Consider the following 23,577-nt stretch of genomic DNA (forward strand, 5'->3'; position numbering starts at 1 on the left):
CCCAATAAACACATAGTATTGACCAGATGTATTGGTAGGGTAACTCTGACTCTATCCAAAACAGATAGTATTGACCAGATATATTGGTAGGGTAACTCTGACTCTATCCAAAACAGATAGTATTGACCAGATGTATTGGTAGGGTAACTCTGACTCTATCCAAAACAGATAGTATTGACCAGATGTATTGGTAGGGTAACTCTGACTCTATCCAAAACAGATAGTATTGACCAGATGTATTGGTAGGGTATCTCTGACTCTATCCAAAACAGATAGTATTGACCAGATGTATTGGTAGGGTATCTCTGACTCTATCCAAAACAGATAGTATTGACCAGATGTATTGGTAGGGTAACTCTGACTCTATCCAAAACAGATAGTATTGACCAGATGTATTGGTAGGGTAACTCTGGCTCTATCCAAAACAGATAGTATTGACCAGATGTATTGGTAGGGTAACTCTGACTCTATCCAAAACAGATAGTATTGACCAGATGTATTGGTAGGGTAACTCTGACTCTATCCAAAACAGATAGTATGGATCAGTTGAATTTGGTAAAGTATCACAGACTTCAATAAAACTGATGATATGGACCATGTGCATTGGTAGGGTTACCCTGACATCCCCCAAAACGGAAAATGTTGACCTGATGAATAGGTAGGGTGAGTTTCCAGTGTAATTTGGAACCACATGTCTATCTTTCAACAAACTAAGAGACCTAACATACAATGAAAAAAGTTAGAAACTGATATTTAAATTTTATTCCATTATCATATATATTCAATATATATAATATTGTAACATAATTAATATAAAGACTTTGACTAGACTATATAATAGTAAATAATATTTACCGGTAATTATTTTATTTACAATGTAATAATCTCAAAGGTTTTGACTAAAAAGCAGCAATGTAACTTACAACTGACAAAACAAGTATTACATAAATATTGTAACCTGAAAATATAGCAGGATAAAACATTTAAAGATGGATGGTTATTTTTTTCTTAAGTTAAAAAATATGCTGAAAAAAATTAAAGAGATCAAAGGCAACTAACATAAAAAGTCTGATAGAAAGTTGTCAGTTTAATTCGAATAATCAGTTAATCTCTCATAGTGGTCGGTTCCAGCACTTACTGAGAAGTTGTCATTTATTCTCTCTTAGTAATTACTGAAAAATTGTCAGTTCTAGTAATTCCTGGCAAGTTGTCAGTTCTAGTACTTACTGAGAAGTTGTCGATTAATCTCAAAGTAATTACCGTTTTAAACAACTTCATTGGGCAGTAGAATGAACTTTGGAAATACATTAAAAGTTTGTTAATAACTGTATGTAATCTAAAAGGAAAGGAGTTCTCTGTGTTTTCCATTGTATCACTTTACATTGATTCAGATTAAATAAGGATCAAATGTGCTTCTTAAATCATATAATAAAGTATTGTAAATGAAGAGAAGATCATACAACATTATTTCCCGTTTTCTCCACAGTTTAACATCTGTTACTATGGTAGCTTCACTCTGTTACTATCATAACAACTCTACTGTCCTATTTTTTCACCTGAAAGCCTTGAAATCCATGTGTAGTCAGCTGTGATTCATCAAAAGCATGTCTCCCCTCCTCCCCTGAAAAAAAAAATAATTCAGTATACATCAAACCTAAATAACTTTATTTAGAATAAAACTAAGAATATAATAATTATGGACTGACAGTTGGTTGTTTTAATAATACATACTCTAAAATATGAAAATGAATCTAAAAAAATCTATAAATGATTTACTACTAGTGGAATCTTTTCTGATATTTCATGCACAAAAAAATTACACAGATTTTGCATTTGTATTATAAGCATTGTTTCCTGTATGTTATCTCCCCCAGTGACATTTGGAGAAGAAAAAAAAAGCCAAACCGTAAACAATTGTCTGTTGTTATAATGGAGATTGGTGATACTATTTGCACTGAGCAAAGTCACATTTAAGACATTTCCAAGGAAGAATCATGAAATTCATTGAAAACATAAAAACCAGGAGGGATTTGGGAAGATTACTGATGTATATAGATTAGTACATAGCTTTTCAAATATTGCCATGTAATCAGCTCTAAATTGATATCTATCATCTGAATAAAGCCTTGATCCAATATCATGGTCTACGGATGATATAAGGGCAATTGTAAAAAGGCCATGTATCAATTTGGAATTAAAACAGTACCCCTTTTTGGAATTTAAAGCAATATTCCTTCCTTGATACATGTTTATAATCCTTATAGACATTAACAAATGTACACCAATCTATCAATAGTTACCATGGTTACTTACCAAGTGATAGTAATGCTGCTTTAGCTTGCCCCTGAATACCAGATGACGGATCAGTTTGACAAATGTACACAAATCTATCAATAGTTATCATGGTTACTTACCAAGTGATATTAATGCTGCTTTAGCTTGCCCCTGAATACCAGATGACGGATCAGTTTGACAAATGTACACCAATCTATCAATAGTTACCATGGTTACTTACCAAGTGATAGTAATGCTGCTTTAGCTTGTTCCTGAACACCAGATGACGGATCAGTTTGACAAATGTACACCAATCTATCAATACTTTCTGTCGCCTAAAAGTTAGAAATACATACATGATGAGGTGGATATAAGATCAGTGTCCAACTTCATAAAACATCTCAAATTAAGATTTTCCTCAAATCCTTTCTCAACCCAAATTTCAACCTGTCAGATCATTGAAATTGAAGATTTGAGGAAAAACACAGGAATTGAGGAAATTCACAACTTGAAATATTTTTATGAAACCCAGGCCAGGTCAACAAGCATGCACTCTTTCCCTACACAATAAGGTTTTAATAATTGATACCAATACTTGGTGCACCATGGTTTCAGGAATTTGTTTATGCCCCCACCACTGTTAGGGCATACAGGTTTACCCTTGTCCATCATTTTGTCGTTCCATTAGTTTATAAATGCCTTTTTATTTGAAATATTCCTAAATCCATCCATATTATTGATATTTCAAGTATGTTGTTTATCTTCAGTATTGGATCAAGGTTATGCCAACTGTACTTTCTTGGGTCGTATACTGTACTTGGGTTGTACAATGTATTCTTTCCTTTTACTGGTGTACAGTTATTGTCTCTGTTCTGAACATATAAACTCTACATCAATAAAAATAGTAACAAAATTGCTTTTTAAAATTTAAACACTGTATTATGCTCATCATTATTTGAAACCATGAAAATTGATTTCCACAACTGTACTGACTTGACAGAAACCTGGAAAAATGAGTATGTTGACAGTATGGTAATTAACATACCTCTAAAATCTGGAGAGCTTTACAAGAGCCAGCTCTTATATCTGAAGTTTTATCTTCTAATCCTTCAGCGAAAACAATCAGTGCCTGTAAAATAAAGTGGTTGCATACTCAAAAAGAAGGGTTTACAGGGGGTTCAAATTTACTTTCAATAGTGATATGTCCTACACTATTTTGGCATCTAAAATAAAAGGTTCCCAAAAAAAAAAGTGAAAAGTCCGCAACCAGAGTTAACATAAATATGGTAGATTCAGGTTCTAGGTAAATAATATTACAAAGGTTCTGCATGAGAAATTTTGGATTCCAGACTTAAGACCAGTGCTGATCTGAACCCCCTGAGAGATAACTCTATGTGCGGATTTTATGTTGAGTTAGAAATCTTTTTTCATGCAAGCCCAAAACTAATTTATTCAGCAAATTAAAATTAAGGGCCAAGTAAAACAAGGCAAGAAAATTTTGGGGATAGAATTTTGTGAACAATCAGGTTTTATAAAAATTTTTTTTCCAAATTTTAGGGAATGGTTGGCCCCATGCAAGCATTTCCTTGGATCTGAGCCTGATATTGGAATATTAAGGCACATGATTAAAAAGCCTACACATCTATGATTGCTATGACTACTATTTCCAGGGTTTAAGTATAATATAATACCTGGTCTCTTCTGTCCTTGTTCTTTTTAATTTTTCTCAAGTAAGATTCTGAAATAGAAATAATGTAGCATCATAACTGGTTTATTATTCTCCTAAACATATTTAGAGAATGTAGCAGTACAGTAATGGAAGGGCAATAACTCTGTCACCTAGCATCTATACAAATGTACATACTCATAGTAATTTTCAATAACTGCAAATTAAGATAAAATAAAATAGATATCTCAAACCAAAAAAAGTTTAGAAAGGTAAAAAATTCATGAATAAATCAAGTCCATGGCTATAATGTCAATAAAATGCTCTTTACAATGCAGTTTGATACAAGTACAGAGGTTAGATATATCTATTAAATTCTGAATAAAGTGATTAAATAATAGGCATAGCATTTAAGTTAAGCATTGGACAACAAGTGTTTGATTGCTTACCAACATACTCGGCCACCTCAGCGTCAGGTCCTATAAGGAGAACGCCAAGTATTTTGACGCACAGAGTTTGTGGTAGCTCTTCCTTTAGGGTTAGAATGGTCTTTATTACACTGTCTGTTTCTCCACAGCATAACTTCTCTACAAGGTTTACTGAAATGAATATTATATGTTGTTAATGCACTGTAATTTTCTGATGTATGTTACAAATTACTATTGGATGTATTAAATATTGATGATGTATTTTAATCCAACTCTTCATTAACAATAATTTTGCTTAACTGACTGCAATAAAAAGTAACCAACAAATATTATGTTTTCCGCAGTAAGTCAAATTACAATTATGGGTTATTTCAACATTTTCCAAATTTGATAACAACAAAAATTGAAACATTAAATCCTCTGCCATTTTACATTCATCCATTTTATAATTGATGCGGGTAGCTATTTTCATCCTTGGAAGAATATTTTTTCTTGTATTAAGGAACACAATTGGTTTCCACACATCCAGTAAAGCTAAATATTAGAAATAAATATTAAGTTTAGACTTTCGAAATTTTTTCAGACTTCAACATAAATACCAGTATTTCATGTACATGTAATAGAAAACAAACTGTTGACCTAGGTCACATGATCAACACACTTACTTTCATTGGCTACAGCATCTACATGTTGAAGTCCACCTTCCTCCTTAAAGTAGGTCATGAACTGATGAAGGGTCACTATACAGGTGGGTTTAATTGTCTCAGGGTCATAACTTAGGACATCAAGCATTCTCATAACTAAATGGCGAATAACTGAAAAATAATAATGTACATGTTAGAAATGACTGTCTAGTTCACCTTCATTATTATTTGACATTTTCCGAAAAAAACTTTATATAAATTAAAAATACTTTTATTCTTCTTTAGAAATCATTTAAAATTTTTTAATTCCATTGAGTAAAACTGTGTTTTAGTGTAATTCATTGTGTAATGCATCTGTTTAAATATCAAGATCCTTCATCACTATTATACAAGAAAATCTCTGCTGTATTTCATTATAAGTTTGTTCAGTATTGTTTTCTAATTAAAACCAAAGCAATCAACTGTTCATCATAAAAAGTAGAGGTAATGAGACAGTATACGTAAGGATAACATACAACAATACCTCGTTTAGGGTCTCTCTCATATTTACTACGTAACTGAGCACCATATTTTTGATCAAGGCAAGTAACTAATTTCTCAGGTTGTATATACAGTAGATTTTGATCAGTACATCTCGCCCAGAACTCACGTAAACTTTTATCCTCTGTCAAACTGGACATTACTACAACACAACAATAAGTTCTTAATTTAACAATAAAAATATAGATATCCTATAACCTAGGTATAAGTTGTTTATAGAAAATTTTGTTCCATGCTGATGACTTATTGTTTATCCTAGTCATTAACACTGAAGGTATTATCAGCTAAATGGCTGTCCTAAAGTATAGTTTGGTGATAAGAGTTTTTCAAGCATTTTAAGTTCTAATTGATATCAGAATAATTACTATTTTCATTTTCAGTCAGATCATTTTGGCATATGTGTAGAAATTATTACCCACAATGCATTTGGTTTTAAAATGGTGGAGTGGTCCTTAATGATTGTATTTCACCAGTATGACCAAAGATACATACCAGAAAGTAGGTCAATCTCCGAACCATTTTCTGAGATTTTAATCAGACTTTCTATGACATCAGCTTGTTTTTGTAATCTGTCTAATGCATAGATTTCTCTGCATTTTAAAGGTCCATATACTCCCAAACTCTGGAGAAATAAGCCATAAGATCACTTGAAAATTTCATTACTAAAATAATTTGTCAGAAAATTATTCTTATGTGCTCATTCAATATTAGTAATTCAGGAAATGAAGTTCAATGCATTTATTTTTGTTTCAGACAATACTCTCATTTTAATTGATAATCCTTATTACTTTAGACTGAGTGATGAAGCAGTACAAGTTTAGTTAATAAACAGCAGCAACCATTAGTACATGACACACCCATCCCCAAGAAGGAAGGAATGATCAGTTAATAAACAGCTGTGCCATTAGCACATGATACACCCATCCCAAAGAAGGAAGGGGTGATCAGTTAATAAACAGCTGTGCCATTAGCACATGTTACACCCATCCCCTGGAAGGAAGGAATGATCAGTTAATAAACAGCTGTGCCATTAGCACATGATACATCCATCCTGAAGAAGGAAGGGGTGATCAGTTAATAAACAGCTGTGCCATTAGCACATGTTACACCCATCCCCTGGAAGGAAGGAATGATCAGTTAATAAACAGCTGTGCCATTAGCACATGATACACCCATTCCCCAAAAAGGCAGGAATGATCAGTTAATAAACAGCTGTGCCATTAGTACATGATACACCCATCCCCTGGAAGGAAGGAATGATCAGTTAATAAACAGCTGTGCCCTTAGTACATGATACACCCATCCTCATAAAGGAAGGAATGATCAGTTAATAAACAGCTGTGCCATTAGCACATGATACACCCATCCCAAAGAAGGAAGGGGTGATCAGTTAATAAACAGCTGTGCCATTAGCACATGTTACACCCATCCCCTGGAAGGAAGGAATGATCAGTTAATAAACAGCTGTGCCATTAGCACATGATACACCCATCCTGAAGAAGGAAGGGGTGATCAGTTAATAAACAGCTGTGCCATTAGCACATGTTACACCCATCCCCTGGAAGGAAGGAATGATCAGTTAATAAACAGCTGTGCCATTAGCACATGATACACCCATTCCCCAAAAAGGCAGGAATGATCAGTTAATAAACAGCTGTGCCATTAGTACATGATACACCCATCCCCTGGAAGGAAGGAATGATCAGTTAATAAACAGCTGTGCCATTAGCACATGATACACCCATCCTGAAGAAGGAAGGGGTGATCAGTTAATAAACAGCTGTGCCATTAGCACATGTTACACCCATCCCCTGGAAGGAAGGAATGATCAGTTAATAAACAGCTGTGCCATTAGCACATGATACACCCATTCCCCAAAAAGGCAGGAATGATCAGTTAATAAACAGCTGTGCCATTAGTACATGATACACCCATCCCCTGGAAGGAAGGAATGATCAGTTAATAAACAGCTGTGCCATTAGCACATAATACACCCATTCCCCAAAAAGGCAGGAATGATCAGTTAATAAACAGCTGTGCCATTAGTACATGATACACCCATCCCCTGGAAGGATGGAATGATCAGTTAATAAACAGCTGTGCCATTAGTACATGATACACCCATCCCCTGGAAGGAAGGAATGATCAGTTAATAAACAGCTGTGCCATCAGCACATGATACACCCATCCTCATAAAGGAAGGAATGATCAGTTAAAAAAGGGCTGTGCCATTAGCACATGATAAATATGTCACCACGAAGGAATGAAAGAGTTTTTTTTTTTTTTATCACAAATCATTTACCCTTTGTACTATATTAAGACTTCTTATAAATAAGGTATTTAGGAAGAAATACAGGGATTTTCGTACAGTGATAGGCTTCTAAACAAAGTTTGAAATTTATTAAATGAGGGGTTCTCAACTTAAAGTACCTGTATGATGTGTGAAAAAAAAATCCCATAAAACATGAAAAAGTACATAACTGCAAAAAGAAAAATAGGAATTCACCAAAATGTATATGTATACAGACCTCCAAACAACTGTGACTAATTCTTACCTCTAACAATCTCTCACAGTAAACTAAATGGTACACCAAGGCATGATCAACTTGGTCATTACCAGTTGTCGGGGGTAATGGACTGGAACCTACACTGGATCCCAGTATGGTATCTTCACTCAGACGTTTGGCTAATGATTCAATACCCGAGTCAGCTGTTTTGGCTGTGGAATCTGGACTAGATATCACATGATCGAAAACAGAGGAATCACTGTAATAAAGTGGAAAGTAAGTAAATGTATAAATCTTTAGTGGCAACACATAAAGGGTATTAACAAAATTATCTGATAAACTCTAGTCAACAACAGACACATAAATCAAGCAAAATGACTGTCATAGACAACAGCATATGAACAAATGTGCTAAAAGTTCTAATAATTGCTTGGAAATGTATTTTTCTAAAATATATTAAACTTGGTTTAACAAAATAAATGAATTAAATACCAAGCCAATATGAAATTTTTCAAAATGTATTACATATAATAAAATTGCATTGTTTTATACATGAATACAGAAGACACACAAAAAAATAGAACATTCATGAGTTATCAAACCCAGATTTCTTTAATTTAATTATAGTTGGTCTATCTCCTAAACCACTAGCATGTCGTGAATACTAAATCTAGACAAACCAAATTTTTGATTTTATAGACTTACTGAGGCTGGGGAGTTTCCTCACTCTCCTCCTCTCCTTCTTTGTTGAGGAAATCAAATGCACCAAGGGCACTCTCAATAGAAATACTAATACTAGATGACCTTGAACTACATCGTGAGTGTTTCTAAAAATAGACAAATACTAGGATAACTAATAACTATATTTACAATATAACAATAACAGCCAGCAAAACAGATCATACCAATATTTCTCTGTAGAATTTTTAGAATTTTTTTCTGTTTCTCCAGTTTTTTTTTTTGTGTTACGTCTTGTTCCTTATCTTCAGTTCTATGTTGCATTCAGTTGTCTGCATTGTGTATGTAGATTGTCTTGGTTCCTTGTTTTCACATGTTGGATGTCTCTGAAATGTCTTTCTTTTTGATTCTTCAGTGTTTTTGTTACCTTATTCAGATAGGAAGATTGATGGACATACTTTAAAAAAGTAAGCAAACCTAAGGTCACTGGTCTTAATGTGAGAAAATTAAGTTATAAATAGGTTATATGTGGAAAACCCTGATTTCTTGTAAACAGTGAAAATATATGTTTAAGAGACGTAGAAAAGATGACTAAACCCAATCTTAAAAGTTTCTGAAACATTAAGTAACATGTCAATAATGCTTGTTTCTGTTATCTTTTCATTGATTTTTTTATAAATATACTGGTACTGATTGTGTTTTTTTGTCTTTCTGGAAATATTTACGTATATTGCAAAACTGTGAGACTGTCAAAAGTTGTCTTGATAAAATTAAATTTCAGAAGAAACATGCTTTCTGATTTGATAAAATTTTGTTGTGTGACTGATGTCATCAACCATTTTAAATGATCAATTGCTAAATTTTGATACTAGAATTAAATTATAAGAAATAATTGTTATATTTTTTTTCTATTTGAAATAACGCCCATGTGCACCATGAGAATGATAAAAATATAGAAATAAAACTACATGTTTTTTTTTTTTCAAATTAACATGCTGTTGCTTTATTTCAGTTTTACATATTGTTAATTCTTTCCAATTCCCAAATGGATGCTTTGAGGAAAAAAGAAAATAAAATAGGTCAATTTACCGAATTTTGTAAAACAGGAGGTAGATGTCTCACAGGCCTAAAATTGGAACCAACAATATGGGACCTGTACCTGATGCTGGATACCAAATATCAAGTTGCTGAGAAAAGTGTTACAAAAGATTTTCACCACACAAAATCCAGATTTTCACTATGTGGATTTCAACCAAAAATGACATTTTGTAATAGCATATGAGCATTACTTTGTCGACAGTAAGCATTATAATAACCTACCCTTAATATTTGTTCTAGTGTTACTATAACATCTTCCAGCTTTTCTAATTCCCTATACTGCCCATGGTAATCCTCCAATGTTGTCATCAGACTATGTAAAGCATCCTCAATATTTGTAGGTTCATCTTTTGATAATGTCACAGTATGGCCTAAAGCTACAGGGAAATGTAATGGAGAATACCATGATGAAAGGAAAGAAGATGGTGGTGAGGTCACTACTATTTTGGCTGCAGGCAACAATGCTGCAACAGGTCGGACAATATCAATATTACTGTCCTTTGCAGTTTCTGTTATTTCATCAATCGGGGCTCTTGGAGCTGGACGTTTTGTCCGACTTGGGGAATCAGCACTCTTATTCTCATTATCTCGTCTTTTTCCATCAGGAGAATAAGCACTTGACAAATGAATATCACTATCCCTATAATAACCAGGAGAATGGTAGGATAAGTCTGACTGAACAGTCCTGTACGGTGTGGATGATGCACTATGCATACCACTTGTGCGTAAAATAAAATTATCATCTTTGGTTGTGGAGAGATGAGGTGGAGTCGAATGACGCCTGCTGTCATCTGATGACAGACTTGAGTAACTACCACTAAGTTCACCATTAAGAGCAAGAACTGACACTGGTCTCTTTCTTGGAGCATTCTGAGCTCGTAACGGCATGTCAAAAAAACTCATAGCCTCTTCAACTCCATCAAGAGGATTCCATGTAATAATTACACTAAGTTTGAGTGATCCATTTGTATTAATGCTGACTGTCATCAATTGTGGATTACATGAAAAGAGGTCTTTTGTTTCACAAGTTTTCTGTCCTAATATCACAGATTTGAAACTTCTTACTTCAACTCCCTGTGAAAAAAATTAAAATCTTTTTTATTTTTAATATGCATTTATTAAGACACAAATCACCTACAACAAAATTGAATGATAAATACATTCTAACACAAATTTGAACTGGTCATGAGAATTTATTGATGTAGATAAAACCATCCTTTGTTACTGTAAAAGAAGATCTTATGATGCCTTACAATTTCCTTTCACATTTCCTATCCTTGTTTAAAGTATGATAATAATAGTCATCTGTGTTGATAAGTTTCTCAATGATAGTTTTGTGAATTATTCCTCATTCATCTCACATTTGTAATTGTAGTTGTGATATAATCTCAAAGTGGTGCTATCTTAATAGTGCATACAAAATGTTGACTTTACTACTAGTCACAGTTGAATCAAAATGAAGAGTTTATTAGTGCTTGTTGGTTTTCAGAGTGGGGTTAAATTGCAAAAACTTAAAGTCTTCAGCATCACTCTGTTGGGAATGGCTCCCACAATCCACTACACCAAGGCAAGTACATAAAGGCAGGTCATTTTGATCGGTGTAAAATTTGGCAATTTTGAAGTAAAAAGATATTTGAAAAAATTTTGGCAGAACTAACCTTCGCAGATGCATGAAAAGATCATGTGCTTAAGCTGAGTAAATATATTGCAGAATTAATTTTGCCATTGACAGACAGACCCCTAATATATGCCAAAATATGCACCCAGTTAAAGTAATCCAATATATGGTATATGCTTTCACAAGACCACAAGTACATGTACAAGTATTTTTAATACTATCTGTGTAATACCTTTATATTTAAACCATCTCCAATAACAGCTTTAAATGTGTGTTCAGGATATGGTATATGCTTTCACAAGACCACAAGTACATGTACAAGTATTTTTAATACTATCTGTGTAATACCTTTATATTTAAACCATCTCCAATAACAGCTTTAAATGTGTGTTCAGGATTTTCCCACCTCTGGTTCCCTGTTTTCTCCACACGACCTCGTGACCTCCATTTCTGTGATCCATGTCTCATTGTGATGTCAAACACATCTCCAGGACAGAGTCTGGCAAACCCTGCCATACCTTTAGAATGTACATTTGTTGTATGTTACTGGTGAATTATTATTTCAGCACAGTGCATATGCATAAACAATTTTCTTTTGGTTTATCTAAGCAAATAAACTGGCTTTTTTTCCCTTAAGACTGTCATATGAAATTAATGAAATTCAAAAAAATTTGCTTTTTAGCAAGAAAATTAATAATCACAAAATAAAAACCATTTTTCAAAGCTAAAAATCTTAAATTATTTATCTGATTTTACTAATGAGTCAATATTTTATATTGAAATTAATTATAATAATCTTAAGTTAGAAGCCTAAAAATATACCTTTAATTTAGATGGTATTAATGAATACTTCCCTTTTTCTACAATGTATATGTTTGTGTCTTACCTTTAATCCTACAATGGAAAGTTCCTAACATTGCTTCTAGCTGGGCCTCTATTGCACACATTGTCTAAATGTAAACAAATTATCTAACAATATTGGAAAAGGACAAGGTAACATGTAGACTTACACTACCTAAATAAAGGTTACTGTGAAAGTACTATTATTCCTGGAGTACAAAGTTTCGTGGTTTTCTTGAGTAGACCACCAAATTTGGTCCCCAATGAAAAGAAGACTCCAGTTGATGTGTATCCTGAAAACCTCAAAACCACGAAATCAAGAATTCACAAATTTGTGTTTCTTCTGTAATCCACAAAAGTTAGTATCCATGAATTAAAGTACTTTCACAGTAATAACAAAATTACTGAACTGATAACCTATTGGCAATAGTTTAAAATGAAAGCCCATATTACATATAGCTACAGTACTTGAACCGATACGTGCAACAAAAATTGCGATCGGTCATCGATCACCGATCAGTTTCCAGTCCGTCATTGATCAGTCAAACTGATCCATTTAACTGGTGATCGCATCATGTGACCACAGAGCGGTCAATGTATTTTACGGTTTTTGTTGTTTTCTTTGTCAATTTTACACATATTTATATAATGTAATACATTTAAACATCAATTTATACTTTTATTTTACATTGCTTCAAGGACTGTATATCATGGTAACAACAGAAAAGTTGAGAATCACTGCAATAGACTCAATCTGAATCATTTTACCACTGCAATAGTTACAATCTGAATCCCTTTTACCACTGCTATAGTCACAATCTGAATCATTTTACCACTGCAATAGTCACAATCTGAATCCCTTTTTTTATGCTACTGTTTATGATTAAAAAGGCTATACATGCAAGACAAAAATGTACAACAAGAAAAGTCTTTTAATTTTTAATTTTCTTAATAATTTATTTTCCCTAGATTCAGTACATGTATCATGTACATACCTGTATACATTCCATCATTCCATATTTAACATTACTGAGTGTGTCTTTCTGGCTGGTAGGAGAGGTTGTGTATGCTCTCTGTAAATTCTTGGTACCTACAACATGGAACATTCTATTACATGTACATCAATGGCTGGTAGGAGAGGTTGTGTATGCTCTCTGTAAATTCTTGGTACCTACAACATGGAACATTCTATTACATGTACATCAATGGCTGGTAGGAGAGGTTGTGTATGCTCTCTGTAAATTCTTGGTACCTACAACATGGAACATTCTATTACATGTACATCAATGGCTGGTAGGAGAGGTTGTGTATGCTCTCTGTAAATTCTTGGTACCTACAACATGGAACATTCTATTACATGTACATCAATGGCTGGTAGGAGAGGTTGTGTATGCTCTCTGTAAATTCTTGGTACCTACAACATGGAACATTCTATTACATGTACATCAATGGCTGGTAGGAGAGGTTGTGTATGCTCTCTGTAAATTCTTGGTACCTACAACATGGAACATTCTATTACATGTACATCAATGGCTGGTAGGAGAGGTTGTGTATGCTCTCTGTAAATTCTTGGTACCTACAACATGGAACATTCTATTACATGTACATGTAAATCAATGTCATCAAAATTGTCTTTACCGTTATATATATTTTAGTTTTCACCATTTTAAGTTTATAGTCATGCTTAATGTACTGCTTTCAAAACTTGTTCAGGAGGTAAGTATGTTCTTCTAGGTTTCAGCTTTGATAGCAGATTTCCATACACTGACAAGGTTCTTTTCAGAATATGAACCATCCTCTGGCTGACACGTTCTATTTCAAAGATCCATGCATTTTTATTCAAGTGATTGGTAACCATTTGTCTTTGGATGAGGATAAAGACTTGATAATCCGTATTCCCAAAGGGTAACAGATATAACCCCTAAACGTAAATTCTTTAATGCTTTGGCACCTTGCACAATTCTACATTAAAGCAAGTTATTGTGCATATACCAGGATATTGCTTGTTTCTGGTCCCTATTTGGCACAAAAAAAGTTACTGTCATTGCGGGTATGGAGGTCTTTGAGGTTTACACTATAACATGAGTAGAAATGTATTGATCTCTATGAAACTGTACCTCTTGGGATGTCATTCCACAAATGGAAGGCTAGAATTGATTTTAGGGGCTGTGTTCTGGAATCAGGGAGTCATATAACAATAAGAAAAGATTTCACACATTCATGAAAATTGTTTACAAATCAATGAGTCTCAATATCTAAGTTTATTTGATCTTGGTGAAAGTACAGGTACATGTACAAATCTGTGGATAAATCTCCCACATTTAGTGCTTGACAGTCCTATTAGTACATTTCTACACATTTTTTTAATATTTGTTCAGGAAGAGAGCTATGATTACCCTCCTTAGGACAAGGAATACTTAACCTAATGGTACAGATTATATAACTTTACAGTAATAAAGGAAGCAATTCAGTTATCAAGAAAGTACCATTAATTTCTCACGCCTTTAAATATGTAAGTATAAGACTTGACCAAGCAAACAAGTATTTTTCATTTTGTAAAATGGCATCTTCTGATAATTACATAACCCTAGATCTACAGCCAAAAACTATTCATGCCAAGTTTGAAGTCAGTGAATCATTTATTTTCATGCAGAAAAAGTCTGTTATTAACACAACATTTTAGCCTAGCTAAATTAAGCCATGCTTTTCTCATTAACTTAACTCCTATTCTTTTATCAAACATAACTTGTATTCTTTCCTCTAATATAACTCTATCAATTCTTTAACTTAACCTCTTTTCTTCCCTATAACTAAACTCTATCTATTCTCTAATTAGACCTCTTTTCTTCTAACTAACTTAACTCTATTTATTCTTTATCTGAACCTCTTTTCTTCCCTCTAACTTAACTCTATCTATTCTCTAATTTAACCTCTTTTCTTCCATTTAACTTAACTCCATCTATTCTCTAACTTAACCTCTTTTCTTCCCTATTATAACTTAATTTCTGTTTTCCCCTTTCAATGAATTCCATTTTCTTTCCTGTAAAAATTAACTCATGTTCCTTGCCTCTAGTTTAACCCTTGTTGCCCCTCTCATTTAGCTCCTGTTTTTTTCTTGTAGTTGAACCTATATATGTATCCCCCTTTAGCTTAACTCCTAGGTTTTCCCTCTTACCCAATATCTATACACTAGGAGCAACTTAGAATTATTTCTAGACAAGCTGAGGAGGCTTACTGTATTGGAGCACCTGGTCAATGGTCCCAGTTTTTAGGCTTCTTAGTACATGTTATTTGGGTTATATCAGAATCTTTGTTGTGTGTGTTTATATTCCCAGTCTAGTTTTTATCCTTGAAATATATTTTGATTACTGCTGGAATCATGTTTTCCTTGATTACTCTTTGTTTTACCTTAACATCCTCCTCCACCCCTGATTAAAATGAATTTATGAAAAGTTCAAATATCATGAACACTTTACCTTCTCTTAATTGTTGCTGTACAAGGTAACAGTCATGTAATTCTTCAATCTGAAAATATAAATCAACATCATCTCTTTTAGGAATAAGTCAACTATTTTAATTACTGTAAACTGAGAAGTAATTCTACATGATTTGTTTTGATATTAATAAACATAAATTTACTTAAGCACTCCATAAACAAACACCTCTATAAATTAGATCATCTGTACACAAAATACCCCTATATACCAAACACATGAAAAATGATTCATAATCAGATCATCAATAAAACTTAACATCTCTTTCAACCAAACACCTCCATAAACCAAAAACTTCAATCCAACAAAAGTAAAACTAAACATCGCTTTCAACCAAAACACCTCCATAAACTAAAATAATTCTGTCAACTAAATCCTAAATAAACCAATTCCTCCCCCTGTTTGTCACTTGTAGAGCAGTATTTAAATAACTATACATGTACATGTAATATGACATAATGTATACATGTACATGTAATGTGACATGTATACATATACATTTAATGTGACAAGAGGAAGATACACAATTATAATGAGCTGAAACAAAATATATATCTTGTGTCAGCAGGAATATGATACTTGTCTCCATTTGCATTTTGTCATTTATCATCTAAGTTTGCCTATTCACTTTAACATTAAAATGATAATGTATTCCTAATAGTACATATTTGTGGAATATATGTTAAATGTGAACCACACCTGGCTGGCCTAAACAATCCACAAATATTTAGTTGTAATCAGAAAATAGAAATGCCACTAGTGGCTGGGAGACCCATGGGAGATAGGTTACACGAGTACACGGACTCCCACAATGATGCTTAAAACAAAACAATAGTAATATAGATCATAAGTTCACTTTATGACAATGTTAAAACTCAAACAGCAAAAAAATATTGTGAAGATTTTATAAATGAAAATTACAAAACCAAATATGGACTCTAAACACTCAGACAAAGATTGCCTCAAAATTGATGTACATGAGTATGTGTGATTATAACTTTTTCACTTGCTATCTACAACAGTGAAAGCACAAGTAGTTGTCACAGTGAAAGCAGGTCTAATAGTAAATGGTCTGTCTGTCTGTCTGCATCACCAACAGTGAAAGCAGGTCTAGTAGTCAATCCTCTGTATGTCTGCATCACCAACAGTGAAAGCAGATCTAATAGTAAATCGTCTGTCTGTCTGTCTGTCTGCATCACCAATAGTGAAAGCAGGTCTAATAGTGAATCGTCTGTCTGTCTGTATGTCTGCATCACCAACAGTGAAAGCAGGTCTAATAATGAATTGTCTGTCTGTCTGTATGTCTGCATCACCAACAGTGAAAGCAGGTGTAGTAGCCACTCGTCTATTTGTCGGTCTTAGGGGATACCTACTTTGTGTAATATGTAACTCAAAAAATATTGAACAAATATTATTCAAACTAGATCTGCATCTCTAAATAGCTACAAATTTGATTTTTTCCCTACATTCTTGCCATATTGAATTTAGCCATTATTTTCAGCAGTATATGCTTTAATTAATACATTATAGTATAGTATTCTAAATCTTTCTTCAGTAGATGCTGACTGGCCAACTGAGAATGGCTTTGCAGTGATTTATATATCAGGAAAATAAAGCTTTAACAAATGACTCAGTCATCAATACAACAGAATGACTCATTCCTGAGTAACCAAGATTATTCTTAAAATCATCTTAATTTCAGTAGCACTCTTTGTCAGCACTCAATAAAATTCAGAACAATTACACAACCGGAGAGAGCTGACTACATTTTCAAGGGATGGTCATGCAATAAAAAAAAAGATCATGATGATATTACAGTTTCTACAAAAGAAACAATCTTCATAATGGATAACTTTATAGCATGAATAATCAAAATTAGTTTTTGCAAATACTAACCTAGTAAAATTGACAAATAAAATGTTCAGATGAAAAACAATGGTTAGAAACAAGAGAGAAAGATATTACATGTCTGAACAAAGGCTTGAAACAAGAGAGATATATTACATATCTGAACAAGGGCTGGAAAAAAGAGAGAGATATTACATGTCTGAACAAGGGCTGGAAACAAGAGAGAGATATTACGTATCTGAACAAGGGCCAGAAACAAGAGAGATATTACATGTCTGATCAAGGGCTGTAAACAAGAGAGAGGAGAGAGAGAGAGAGATTACATATCTGAACAAGGGTTGGAAACGAGAGAGATATTGCATATCTGAACAAGGGTTGGAAACAAGCGAGAGATATTACATATCTGAACAAGGGCTGCAAACAAGAGAGATATTACATGTCTGACCAAGGGCTGGAAACAAGAGAGAGAGAGATAACATATCTGAACAAGGGTTGGAAACAAGAGAGAGATATAACATATCCGATCAAGGATTTTAAACAAGAGAGAGATATTACATGTCTGAACAACGACTGGAAACAAGAGAGATATTACCTGTCTGAACAAGGGATGGAAACAAGAGAGATATTACATTTCTGAACAAGGGCTGGAAACAACAGAAATATTACATGTCAGAACAAGGGTTGGAAACAAGAGAGAGATTACATGTCTAAACAAGGGCTAGAAACAAGAGAGAGATATTACATATCTTAACAAGGACTGGAAACGAGAGAGATATTACATGTCTGAACAAGGGCTGGGAACAAGAGAGAGATATAACATATCTGATCAAGGATTTTAAACAAGAGAGAGATATTACATGTCTGAACAAGGGTTGGAACCAAGAGAGATATTATATATCTGAACAAGGGTTGGAAACAAGAGAGAGATATTACATGTCTGAACAAGGGCTGAAAACAAGAGAGAGATATAACATATCTCAAAATTGATGTACATGAGTATGTGTGATTATAACTTTTTCACTTGCTATCTACAACAGTGAAAGCACAAGTAGTTGTCACTTGTCTGTCTGTCTGTATCACCAACAGTGAAAGCAGGTCTAATAGTAAATGGTCTGTCTGTCTGTCTGTCTTTCTGCATCAGAGAGTTGGAAACAAGAGAGGGATAGAGGGATATTTCATGTCTGAACAAGGACTGGAAACAAGAGAGAGATTACATGTCTGAACAAGGGCTGGAAACAACAGAAATATTACATGTCAGAACAAGGACGGGAAACAAGAGATAAATTACTTGTCTGAACAAGGGCTGGAAACAAGAGAGAGATTACATATATATGAACAGGGGTTGGAAACAACAGAGATATTACATGTCTGAACAAGGGTTGGAAACAAGAGGGATATATTACATGTCTGAACAAGGGTTGGAAACAAGAGAGAGATATTACATGTCTGAACAAGAGCTGGAAACAAGAGAGAGATATTACATGTCTGAACAAGAGCTGGGAACAAGAGAGAGAGGTTACATACCTGAACAAGGGCCAGAAACAAGAGAGATATTACATATTTGAACCTTCTTAACTGTTTTATATACTGGTTAGCACATAAATAGTTTCACATGCATAAACACTAAGCAAAATTATAATGTGAGTTACAAATTACCTAAAATGCAAACTCAAATTCAAACAAATCATCTATATTTCGGATGTACGCTTTAAGACCTTTCATTTGATATGCAACAACATTTTTTGCTCTTAATGACCCTACTCTTCTAACATGTACTACTTATACAAGGTTAAAACTCTGATTTTTTAAATGTACTCATTTAGATCTTCAAAATGATATATCACATGACCCCCATTGACGAAGTTGAAAAATGATGCAATATCAAAACTATTAATAGGTATTGTTGAATTATATAAAACCATTGGAAGATTTTAAGTTGTTGCAGTATCATTGGTTTTTTATATTGGTCCTTGGTATTGTGTCAAACAGTTGTACTTGAGCAGATCTTTCATTCTGTGTACTGATCATTTGTGTGTCTATTGTGGATTTTAAAATATATACCCTTGCTCTGAAAAACTAAAATTTCAATAGATCCAAAACAAGACATCTCAAATCTGAAAACAGTATGATAATCTACAGAAAATATGTAACAAAATAACATAACAATTTGAGCAATTGCAGAGCTCATTTTGAGCACACTGATTATTTAAATATGACACGATAACAAACTCTAGAACTGGAAGTCATAGAGACATGAAACTACCACCATATATCTTAGGATGACTCGACCTTAATAAATATAACAAGGTCAAGGTCATACAATTATGTCAAGGTCACAAACCAGATTCTGCAAGACATTAAAATTCTCATAACTTTTAAACAGATAGTCTGACAGGTGTAAGCTTGGTCTCAAAATGTAGGGCTTATCGAGAATATCATTTCATACGCTGTATGTATGCACTTATCTCTTATTGTTTTCTTAATATCAGGGCTTGTAGTTTGCAGTGAGAAGGCTTTCTAGCACTGTATGACCTTTGACCTTGGATGCAAATGAAAGGTCACATTGACCAAAGATCATTGATGAAATATAAATTTGAAAAACTTAAGTATGATATTTCAAGGGATATAACTCCTGTATGGTTTAAGAACAAAATACATGTTTATGTTTATTTAATACGTCTTCTGCTTCTGCACATAAAACAGTTTTTAGATTGAGTCTATCTATTATAGTTTTCAAGATATGAGTGATTAAAAGAAATTGTTTTAGGGGACATAACTCTTAAAGATGATAATGAAATCCTTAGCAGGGTCATTTTCTAATACAACATGATGACATCTATATGTTCATCAAGTATGATAATGACATCCTGAAAAATGAGTTCAGGGGACCATGTTGATAAGATGCTAATAAATGGGAGATAACTTCTTCAATGGATGATGAAATTCTTCATGGGGTTATCATGTTAAAGTCCTAAATGAGTCTATTGATGGTCCAAATTTTTAAATGGTATCTCGAAAGATGATGAAACAGGGCCATGTCAAAGTAAATATTGGAAGGGAAAACAACTAGCAATCTGTGACCTTTGACCTTGGGTGCAAATGAAAGGTCATATAGACCAAAGATCATTGATGAAGGTCCCATGTCTCTACAACTTGCAGTTCTTGAAATATAAATTTTTAAAACTTTAGTATGATATTTAACTCCCGTATTGTTTGATAACAAAATACAAATTCATATTTATTAATTTGGTCGTCTGCTTATGTACATGAAACTGTTTCCAGATTTATTCTATCTATTATAGTTATCAAGATATGAGGGATTGAAAGAACTTGCTTTAAAGGGACATAACTCTTGGTAATGAAATCCTTAGCAGGGTCATTTCCTACTTGAACATGATGACATCTATATGTTCACCAAATATGGTAATGATATCCTGAAAAATTAGTTCTTGGGACCATGTTGAAAAAAAAAAAACACCAATAAAAGGGCAATAACTTCTACAATGGATAATGGAATTCTTCACATGGTCATCTTATGAAAGTCCCTAACGAGCTCTATCGATGGTCCAAATTTGGTAATGATATCTTGAAAGATGAATAGGGGAGAGCATGTCAAAGAAAATTTTGCAAATGATGAAAGAATTAAAAAGAAAAAAAAACATTAGAAAAACAATAAGGTCTTTCCCATGTAGGGAAAGTCCTTAATTATTCTTTTGATATAAAATCCAACAAAGGATTGTCATCAGAACAATACAAACTTTACACAACATACAATAAACAGATTTTTAAAAGTACTCATGATGGCACATACTGAATATATTTCTAAAAAGGCCAAGTTCAACTTACTAATCATTTTTATGTGTAGGAAAACATTTGTGAAATTTCTCTATAATAAGAGTTCAACACTAAAATTCAAATGCTCTCAGGTAGAAGGTGCATATGTGTATAAAGACACGAAGCAAGTTAGAATAATGCACTAATGCTTCCATATTAATCATGGATAAACTGGAATAAAGGTAGGCAATATAAGCACATATTATACTAAATACAATTACCGAACTGATTAAGTTCAGGACCAAATAAACCAAACATATCCCATTCTTCATATTAGGGGAACCACATCTTCTACTAATAGCTAAGTTTGAATAATATTGACAAATTGGTTAAATACACTTTACAAAGTAGGTACTGGTACTCGAAAAGCATGAGGAATAGATAAATGGTTGGAGTCCAGCTACTAGAACCGCTTACAATGTTGGTGACAAAGACTACATCAGGTAGAATATTATAAACAAACCTTTGATAGATGGAATTCTAATCTCTTTAAGTATCTCTCTGCTGCCTTGATTTGCTGTGAATAAAATAAAATCAGAAAATTAAAATTAAATATATCTCTACAAGTATATTACATAAGCACAATATACGTTTTATTGTTCCTGAATGTTTGTAATCAATTCACTATAGACAATATAAAACTATAAAAGGAAAACAGTAGGATATCTGATTATTGTAATGAGATCCCAAAGCAGGGTTGTAAATATTCCACGGATGTCTCACATGTATTTTATTCTATTGCTTCCATTAAGAAATTATATTCAAAGAAAATAGAGCAAAATAATTCATTCAAGAACTCAATAAAGCTTATGATGATGCAAGAAGATTGCATAGATAACAATTCTTAGTACATTTTGTACTGTATTGACTATTGTAAATAATAAGTGAAGCAAACCAATATAGTTTGAATAAGCATGTTCCATCACTTATGTTCTTGAAATCTTATAGAATTAACATTCGCATGTGGGGAAGGAGGGCTAAGGGGAATGTTACCCAAAAATGGAAAAAAATGTTTATTCTTGCATGAAATCTTGAATTTTCCCACAAATATATAATCTGTAAATGATTATTTTATGGCCCTGCTGAAGTCTTGAATCCACTCATTATTCCAGAATATTCTTCTTTAATGACCTTAAACCTGTAAATACTTTGATGCACATTCTCTTGAAGGTTTTGAAGAATTAACTTCTGTAGATGAAATAAGACATGGTATTGGATTAGTAACATGCAATCAGTGACACAACATTGCAGACACAAACAACTAAATAACAAAGGTCAAAGGGTCATCATCAATAGTATAAATAAATACATCTAAAAAAAAAGGACTGTATAAGTTGGTATGTAAAAAGTTCTTAACTGATCTGAATTACCCTCTAAATTATTGAGTGTAAAACTAGAGGAAAGTATTGATATGATGTAGAAAATTGATTGGGATCTCAAGTGTACTGTAGCATGTAAAGATAGATCTACATGGCTTTCAACTCTTTGATGAGGCTTATATACCAAAGAAATAAAAAAATAACATGAAATCTTTACATTCCACACAATTCTGTGAAAATAACATATAAAGCATATAACATCATCTCCGTTATACAGTGTTAAAACATTTATAGAGATCCTCTTTCATATATTATCCTGATCATGCAGTGATGTGTAACAAGGAACCCCCCTTTAAATCCAACATACATTACCCTGATCATGCAGTGTTGTGTAACAAGAAACCTCCCTTCAAATCCAACATACATTACCCTGACCATGCAGAGTTGTGTAACAAGGAACCCCCCTTCAAATCCAACATACATTACCCCGACCATGCAGTGGTGTGTAACAAGGAACCCCCCTTTAAATCCAACATATAGTATCCTGACCATGCAGTGATGTGTAACAAGGAACCCCCTTTAAATCCAACATACATTACCCTGACCATGCAGTGCTGTGTAACAAGGAACCCCCCTTCAAATCCAAAAAGTAGTAACTTGACCATGCAGTGATATGTAACAAGGAACCCCCTTTAAATCCAACATACATTACCCTGACCATGCAGTGCTGTGTAACAAGGAACCCCCCTTCAAATCCAAAAAGTAGTAACTTGACCATGCAATGATGTG

At 33.4% G+C, this 23,577-nt stretch overlaps 1 protein-coding gene across 13 annotated transcripts in view; it reads right to left on the reverse strand.

Moving 5' to 3' along the window:
• Positions 1 to 747: 747 nt before the first annotated feature.
• The window catches only part of LOC148608739 (rho family-interacting cell polarization regulator 2-like), a 67,120-nt gene continuing 44,290 nt past the window's right edge, over positions 748 to 23,577 (reverse strand). For all 13 annotated transcript variants that reach the window (XM_088595632.1, XM_088595625.1, XM_088595627.1 and 10 more), the window contains 16 exons: positions 21,933 to 21,986; positions 15,770 to 15,818; positions 13,289 to 13,383; positions 12,340 to 12,403; positions 11,802 to 11,971; positions 10,058 to 10,909; positions 8,765 to 8,886; positions 8,108 to 8,318; positions 6,045 to 6,174; positions 5,536 to 5,694; positions 5,034 to 5,183; positions 4,390 to 4,539; positions 3,966 to 4,012; positions 3,320 to 3,403; positions 2,516 to 2,609; positions 748 to 1,621 (listed from right to left, as the gene is read on the reverse strand). In XM_088595632.1, coding sequence (XP_088451758.1) covers positions 1,545 to 1,621; positions 2,516 to 2,609; positions 3,320 to 3,403; positions 3,966 to 4,012; positions 4,390 to 4,539; positions 5,034 to 5,183; positions 5,536 to 5,694; positions 6,045 to 6,174; positions 8,108 to 8,318; positions 8,765 to 8,886; positions 10,058 to 10,909; positions 11,802 to 11,971; positions 12,340 to 12,403; positions 13,289 to 13,383; positions 15,770 to 15,818; positions 21,933 to 21,986 — 2,508 coding nt within the window. In that variant the 3' untranslated portion in view covers positions 748 to 1,544. The remainder of the gene's footprint in view (positions 1,622 to 2,515; positions 2,610 to 3,319; positions 3,404 to 3,965; positions 4,013 to 4,389; positions 4,540 to 5,033; positions 5,184 to 5,535; positions 5,695 to 6,044; positions 6,175 to 8,107; positions 8,319 to 8,764; positions 8,887 to 10,057; positions 10,910 to 11,801; positions 11,972 to 12,339; positions 12,404 to 13,288; positions 13,384 to 15,769; positions 15,819 to 21,932; positions 21,987 to 23,577) is intronic.

This window comes from Perna viridis, chromosome 8, assembly GCF_037379345.1.
Source record: "Perna viridis isolate PV_CMFRI_1.1 ecotype Kerala chromosome 8, ASM3737934v1, whole genome shotgun sequence".
In the NCBI taxonomy this organism is placed as follows: Eukaryota; Metazoa; Mollusca; class Bivalvia; order Mytilida; family Mytilidae; genus Perna; species Perna viridis.